Below are 8361 nucleotides of genomic sequence, written 5' to 3' on the forward strand. Positions count from 1 at the left end.
ATTATCAGCGTTCTGATGGCATTTTAGCAAAAGGATTTTTATCCAAATCATAATTAATGTAAACAAATAAGGAATAGTTGCATTAGCCATATATGTAAACAGAGTTTTATGGGGCCCCCAAGAACTTGGGGCCCTAGGCAGCTGCCTATTGTTGCCTAATGGATTCTGATGATGTCTGGACCTCTGACCAAGCATGATTGATGTCTGCTGGTTACCAGCTTCCTTCCTCCACAAACTAAAGAGACTTCTTTGTGTTGCGGTGCAGCTCTGTAAGGCTGGTCTCAAGACCCTGCAGGATCTGGGTCCAGAAATGCGTCTGGCTCTGAATGAAGACCTGGAGGAAGGAGAGGAGGTGGAGGAAATGATGGAGGGTGAGGAGTTGGAGAAGAACGCTGGCTATAAGGTGCTCCCCTCTGGTTTGCTGCTCAGTTTTATGAACGTTTGTTGTTTAGAGCAGGTTAAAGCTATGTTCTCATGTGTGTGTCTGCAGACGGAGAATGGATTCGGGGCAGAGAATCGACGTGGTTCCTTACTGACCCCTANTGTGTGTCTGCAGACGGAGAATGGATTCGGGGCAGAGAATCGACGTGGTTCCTTACTGACCCCTATTGGTAAAACACAGCATCACATACTACATTGCATTATGGGGTTTCCTAATGATACTGCCACCCGTGGCTAAAGCACTGTATTCAAATAACAAAAAGGAATTTTAACTCAACCAAAGAAGCAAACTAATTAAACATAATCCTGTCACTTTAAACGCAATATGTAATTCGGGAAATGAATATACAGCGGGTATAGAATGTACTGTAGACCCCTTAGACTCAGATTTCAGCTTCAAAAACCTCCAATGCAGCGATAGAGTTGATTCCTTCCTGCTATTATCGCAACCTCCACCCCTTTACAGGAGAACAGAAGTCCTCACCTATTCAGGCAGGCCAACAATGAAAGTCTCTCTGAGCAAAACTCTTAACTTGCTCAGGGATCCAGAGTGAAGGCTGTGGGAGTGGGGCTTGAACAGAGAACCTCTGGATTCCAAGCTCTCTGCCCTAAACACTAGGCCATCACTCCCAGGCATAACTATTCACATTGTCATAAGTATTCAGACCCCTAGCTCAGTATTGGATAGAAGCAGCTTTTGAGCTATTACAGCCATGAGTTTTCTTGGGAATGACGAAACAAGTCTTTCCCACCTGGATTTGGGGATCCTCTGCCAATCTTCCTTGCAGTGTTGAACGTTGGTGGACGGCCATTTTCAGGTCTCTGCAGAGATGCTCCATTGGGTTTAGGTCTGGGCTCTGGCTGGTTCAGTCAGGAATGGTCACAGAGTTGTTATTCTACCTGTGTGCTTAGGGTCATTGTCTGGTTGGAAGGTGAACTTTCGGCCCAGTCTGAGGTCCTGAGCAGTCTGGAAGGTTTTCTTCCAGGATATCTCTGTACTGTACATTCATCTTGCTTTCAATGGCAACCAGTCGTCCTGTCCCTGCAGCTGAAAATCACCACCATAGCATGATGGAGGCTTTTAGGTCCCGGTCCATAAGTTCTGAAACTCAGAGAAAAAAGTTGCAGACTGTCTTTCTTAACAGCACTTCAGTTATGAGATGTCAACCATCATGACTTAGCCTTGGTCATTCTGTAAAGCTGGGCCTTTTGCCTGAGTCTTGTCATGGGAAAAAAAAAGTATTCAACTATTCATTCCTGTTAAATAAAGAGAGATCAATGGATTTCACTAGATTTTATCTTTGCAAAGAGAAAACAGTTCATCATACGGCCCTTATTGCACGGTAATCAGCCCTGTTCTGTTCTGGCCCTGTTCGTTCCCCCTTACTTACAATAATAGAAAGTAGTCAGAGTCAAAACAAGTTAGAGACTCTTTGGTTAAACAGTAACATGTTATGAATAAACCTTGAGAAATAATCTGTCTTGTTATGGGAATAAGTATGCCTTGTCTACAAACACCCCTCACTCAGCCATTCTGTGGCCTTGCAAGTGAAAAAGACTGAGTGAATAATTTATAGTAAGTAAATAGCACAAATCCATCTATGAAATAAGAGAAATCTTGATTTTCCCACTACGGTCTCCCTGCTGATGTAATTGTAATTTTATTAATTGTAATTTTATTAAGGATCCCCATTAGCTGTTGCCATGGCAAACAGCTAGTCTTCCTGGGGTCCACATTAAAAACATACAGTAAAAACAGTTACAAATATAAAAATTTCCAAAAATGTAATTTCTTAAAATTACTATAGGATGTACAAAAGAACAAGTAATGTCCTCTTCCAATGTGAACCCCTGTAGATGAAGGATGTCTACCAGAACCAGGACACTTTGGATTCTGGTCTGACATCCACTGAGGTCCAAACAAACCAGATAATTGAATCAATANATGTGTGTGTCTGCAGACGGAGAATGGATTCGGGGCAGAGAATCGACGTGGTTCCTTACTGACCCCTACTGGTAAAACACAGCATCACATACTACTGCTTCACAGTGTTGATGTCAAAGATGCATTATGGGGTTTCCTAGTGATACTGCCACCCGTGGCTAAAGCACTGTATTCAAATAACAAAAAGGAATTTTAACTCAACCAAAGAAGCAAACTAATTCAACATAATCCTGTCACTTTAAACGCAATATGTAATTAGGGAAATGAATATACAGCGGGTATGGAATGTACTGTAGACCCCTTAGACTCAGATTTCAGCTTTGAAAAACCTCCAATGCAGCGATAGAGTTGATTCCTTCCCGCTATCATCGCAGCTCCAACCTCTTTACAGGAGAACAGAAGACCTCACCTATTCAGACAGGCCAACAATGAAAGTCTCTCTGAGCAAAACTCTTAACTTGCTCAGGGATCCAGAGTGAAGGCTGTGGGAGTGGGGCTTGAACACAGAACTTCTGGATTCCAAGCTCTATGCCCTAAACACTAGGCCATCACTCCCAGGCATAACTATTCACATTGTCATAAGTATTCAGACCCTTGCTCAGTATTAGATAGAAGCACCTTTTGAGCTATTACAGCCATGAGTTTTCTTGGTAATGATGAAACAAGTTTTTCCCACCTGGATTTGGGGATCCTCTGCCAATATTCCTTGCAGTGTTGAGCGTTAGTGAACGGCCATTTTCAGGTCTCTGCAGAGATGCTCCATTGGGTTTAGGTCAGGGCTCTGGCTGGTTCAGCCAGGAATGGTCAGAGTTGTAATTCTACCTGTGTGCTTAGGGTCATTGTCTGGTTGGAAGGTGAACTTTGGCCCAGTCTGAGGTCCTGAGCTTTCTGGAAGAGGTTTTCTTCTAGGATATCTCTGTACTCTGTACATTCATCTTGCTTTCAATGGCAACCAGTCGTCCTGTCCCTGCAGCTGAAAATCACCCCCATAGCATGATGGAGGTTTTAGTACCTCCAGCCCAGGTTTATAAGTTCTGAAACTCAGAGAAAAGTGTTGCAGACTGTCTTTCTTAACAGCACTTCAGTTATGAGATGTCAACCATCATGACTTAGTCTTGGTCATTCTGTAAAGCTGGGCCTTTTGCCTGAGTCTTGTCATGGGAAAAAAAAAGTATTCAACTATTCATTCCAGTTAAATAAACAGAGATAAATGGGTTTCACTAGATTTTATCTTTGCAAAGAGAAATCAGTTCATTATACAGCACAGTAATCAGCCCTGTTCTGTTCTGGCCCTGTTCGTTCCCCCTTACTTACAATAATAGAAAATAGTCAGAGTCAAAACAAGTTAGAGACTCTTTGGTTAAACAGTAACATGTTATGAATAAACCTTGAGAAAAAATCTGTCTTGTTATGGGAATAAGTCTGCCTTGTCTACAAACACCCCTCACTCAGCCATTCTGTGGACTTGCAAGTGAAAATTTTCCCACTACGGTCTCCATGCTGATGTCCTCTTCCAATGTGAATCCCTGTAGATGAAGGATGTCTACCAGAACCAGGACACTTTGGATTCTGGTCTGACATCCACTGAGGTCCAAACAAACCAGATAATTGAATCAATAGATTTAGAAAAGTAGAAAATAGGAGAAATAAGAGTAACTTTGATTAGAAACAGAAGAGGGCAGCAGAGACTGGGTTCGCTACTGACAGCGATTGGGCTTCTCTCTGTAGGTGACGGTGGCATTTCTAATGGCAGTCTTATCCACCGAGTTGGCTCCCTCACCAAGATGGCGAATGGAAATGAACGCGACGAGGATCTTCGCCGTGGAGACAGTATGAGGTCATCAGCCAGTCGACATCGCCGGCTGTCCTTAAAGAACGGCCTGCCAGACCACACCCAAAACCGACCGGCGTACTACAAATATGGAAGGTGTGTCATCACGCAGTCAAAGTTTAGCCCTGTCCCAATTCCTCACCCTACGCCCCTTGATGACGCGTGCTGAAGACCTGCTGAAGAGCACTAAGGGTACAAGTGTGGAGGTTGTAAACCTGTTCTGTTGGTCTGCAGGAGAGACTCCTGGAGGAATGGAGACGTGGACGTTTACGGAGAGCACGGTTACTACAGCCGAGAGGAAGACAACGAGAGCGTCACTTCCAGAGACAGGTATGCTCAGAAATAAAAGCAGCCCAGTGGGGGTGGGGGGGTGGGGTTGGATCTGTAAATCTGATTTTTTTTGGGTCATAACATCTAGAATCATATGTTGCAGCTAATATACGCAGCGGTTGAAATAAGAATAATTGACTTTACCATTGAGTTCCGTCCCAGTGTTCACGGGGACGGACCCGACTTTACACGAGTGAATCAAGTGAATGTGATTGGTCGGTTATCAACGGGGCGGGATTGTTGTCATGGAAGGTTCACAAGCAAGTTTAGTTGTGACCGGTGTCTCGGAAGCATCTAGCTAACCAGTTAGCATCTTAGTGCTAGTAGGTAGAACACTGGAACGGAGCTCAATGAGAAAGAAAATGATTCCGATTTCTTATTTTGGCCGTTGCGTATATTAGCTGCGTCATATGAATCAAGATGCTATGACCCAAAAAATTTGATTGATAGATGACGTTGATATATGATTGGCCGAATTTAGGTCTTCAGGCTGACGTAGAACTAACTGTATACTAACTGTATATAGATAAAATTAATCAGGAAGGGAAAGTCGAGTTTACAGCAGGTAACTAAAGAGGTCGTCACTGAAAACATAAAAGAATAGAATCGCCAACCATTTGTTTACAGACATTACCCTGATGACTCCCACTACGGAGACCTCCAGGACGACCACGGCCCGTACACCAACGGTAGTTATGGTGACGGTTACAGCGAGGGCAGGAGGACAACTCGACGCCGTTTGCTTCCTGCCACGCCCATGGGTAAGACGATGACTGGCAGCTGGTCACTGTGACATCACACCCAGTTGACACAGTCTGTCTTTGCTGATCAGGTCGGAAACCGTCCTTCAACATCCAGTGTCTGAGGCGGCAGGGCAGCAGTGATGACCTGCCGATTCCTGGGACCTACCACCCAACATCCCCACCACGCCGCTCGCGACCTCAGGTATCCTATCGCATAGCCGGTGTTCTGTCAGACCAGCGTACCTATAGTCTATACGCATCCCTTTAGTTTTGTACAAAAAATAGACTTTAAACTACCTCAACGGGGTGTTTCCCTTTGGTCATGAACAAAAATAACTATTTAAGGTCAGATTGCCATACGCTTCTAAAAACAACAAAAACTAGGTAATGAAATTGCTTTTTTGTAGATGACTAAAGGGATACACGCCCGTTGAGGTAGTTAAAAGTTTAATTTTCGTTCAAAACTAAATAAATAAAGTAAAGGGATAAACGGGTATTGATGTGCTCATCTGACAGAACACGGCCAGACACATGCCCACCTGTTCCTCAGGTAATCTTTGCTCTCCTCAGCAGGCTTTGGGCAGCTACGACTCCCGGCATTCCTCAGGACGGTCTGCAGCGGCGGCATCGGTGTCCTGGGCCAAGCCGTGTCCTCGCCGGGGACGCCTGCTCTACGCTCCGCTCATCCTGGTGGAGGAGGAGGGCAGCCCACCGTGGGGAGGAGGGCTGCACCCGGAGGGTAAGAACGGTGGACCAGTCAGAGGTGAGGAGGCAATGTTTCAGAGTAAAAGCTTGTTTTATTGTGAAAGGTGTAGCTCATGTTGCTTCCTGTGATTCCGTCAGGAGTGGGAGAGGGAGCGCCATGGTACGGTGGCCCTGCTGGAACATCGGGTGAGAATAAATACAGACACTCCTCTTCCTCACCGGGACATTTAATGTCTGAGCTTGTCTAATCAGGTCATATAACCTTGCTTCTAGCTCCGCCCCCTTACAGAGCGTACACCACCCTGCGTGTTCCCTCTCAGCTCGGCGCCCCATTCGCAGATAAACGAGGGTCAGCGGACAGCCTGGTGGAGGCGGTGAGTGACCATGAACGCTCACTTTTCTGATCCGATGAAACCGATGGTCTCAGTTCTGTTCTGGTCTTTCTTCAGGTTCTGATCTCAGAGGGGCTCGGCCTGTACGCCCGGGATCCAAAGTTTGTTGCGTTTGCCAAGCGCGAAATTGCAGACGCGTGTCACATGACGGTGGATGAGATGGAGTCGGCCGCCAGCGACCTACTCAGCTCCGGGAGCCATGACTTCCTGAACACCATTGCCGACGACCCCGCCGCACTCTACAGCGATGAGGAGCCAATCAGAACAAGCCGCGAGGAGGAGGAGCTAGCCGACGAAATGGCCTGCGTGACAACATTCTGAGGATCCAGGGGGCGGAGCATCCAAGAGCAACAAAGCTTTCAGCTGGCCAATGAGAGAGAAGAGGCGGGGCTTTTTCTGGGTGCAGATTAATAGGAGAGTCTTGTTCTTTTAAAGATCAAAAAGAAAAGGAAACCAAAACAGGAAGTAAGAAATTTAAGCAACTTGGGAGGGAGAAAGCAGAAAGCTAGTGGTTAGAGAGAAGGTTGCAAGTACCCGGTTTGATTCCCACAGCCTGCACTCTGGGTTCCTGAGCAAGACCGTTAAGCCCACACTGCTCGCCGGGCGCCGCACAATGGCAGCCGACTGCTCCAGAGGGGGATGGGTCAAAACGCAGAGAACGATTTTCCCCTATAGTGGGACAATAAAGGGATTTACATTACATTAAATATTTCTGTATCTGGTTTGAAAAGTCACTGGAAGTCCAAAAACAGCGATCACATTTAGCTAACGCTAACTGGAGCCGACTCGGTGAGGGAGCTGCGTGGCGACTGGTTGTCATGGTGACTCCCTCCTTCCCTGATGGAGGCCTGGGTGCTGCTGAAGCACCAAACCGTCGCTGTGTGGAAACGGAGCATCGTCACCTGGTGGCCTCACATCCAGATGTTTCTCCATGAGCTCCGTACGACAGATCGGATTAACGGGGAATAAGAGTGTGGGCGTGTCTCTGTGAACTCTGGGCTCTGATTGGACGGCAACCTGTAAGTCCTTCAGCAAAGGGCAACAGAGGCGACTACAACTAGACAGTTAAAGAGTTTAATCCTAAAAGCTTTAGGACCACCTTCACATCTCAAGCACAACATTCTGAGGGAAAACGTGAGAAAGAAAAGTTAAAACCTGGCAGTGACTGCGGTGAAACTGGAGGAGGGATCAGCGGGATGACCGGGTCCAGAATAATCCGAGGTCTGTGACCCGTTTAAACTTTGAATAGTGATTCAAAATGTCAGAAACGTCAGCAATGAGAGGAAACCTGAGCTTTGGAATTCACTAAAACTGGAGGAAATGTTTGTTTTTGGTCATTTTTCTAAGTTTTACTGTAAACCGTTTGGACATAAAAAATTCACGGGTCGTTCCCTACGGAGGCGCTCGGTTCGTTATCAGACACTGTGAGCAGAAAACTGTGAAAAGGTAAATCATTGAAATGCAGCTGGAGGTTAAAGTCGGGGATTAAGAGCTGGAAAACGCTGATAGATGGCCGCTCGCTCGGAGAACTATTAATTAATCTGTTCTCAGATTTAAATTCAGCTGCGGTTAGATCCTGTTCATGTGTTTCTGACTGAAAGAAAAGACTTTTATTGGAAAATTATATGGGGCTCAGTTTGTAAAGTAAGGAAGTCACAAATTAGGAGCATTATTATATAGGTTATTTAGAATGTTTTAAAAGAAAATAAGGCGGTTATTTTTTCCCAAGTGCTTTTATTCACAGTGTAAATTATTTATTAACATCTTACCTTGTTAAATATTAAGTTTGGAGCTGATTATTTATTTAAAGCTACAGTGTGTAATTTTCAGTGACATCTAGCGGTCAGACTGCAGACCGCAGCAACATGAACATCTCCCCCCCCACCGCTTCTCCCCCTCAACAGTACGGCGAGCGTTACGGGACAAAATGTCTTCCACGACGTCCGCATCACCTACCTTCTCAAGTGATGAGGT

The 8361-nt window shown here is 45.6% G+C and overlaps 1 protein-coding gene across 1 annotated transcript in view; it reads left to right on the plus strand.

Annotated features, from left to right (window-relative positions):
* Positions 1–6127, plus strand: part of LOC107099706 (voltage-dependent L-type calcium channel subunit alpha-1F-like) — a 25931-nt gene extending 19804 nt beyond the window's left edge. The window contains 7 exon segments of the mRNA XM_015397944.1: positions 266–403; positions 2403–2457; positions 4115–4313; positions 4452–4547; positions 5175–5308; positions 5380–5492; positions 5861–6127. Of these exon segments, the coding sequence (XP_015253430.1) occupies positions 266–403; positions 2403–2457; positions 4115–4313; positions 4452–4547; positions 5175–5308; positions 5380–5492; positions 5861–6124 (999 nt within the window). The 3' untranslated portion in view covers positions 6125–6127.
* Positions 6128–8361: the final 2234 nt, after the last annotated feature.

The sequence above is a fragment of the Cyprinodon variegatus genome, unplaced genomic scaffold, assembly GCF_000732505.1.
Source record: "Cyprinodon variegatus isolate N-32 unplaced genomic scaffold, C_variegatus-1.0 Scaffold28, whole genome shotgun sequence".
Classification (NCBI taxonomy): domain Eukaryota; kingdom Metazoa; phylum Chordata; class Actinopteri; order Cyprinodontiformes; family Cyprinodontidae; genus Cyprinodon; species Cyprinodon variegatus.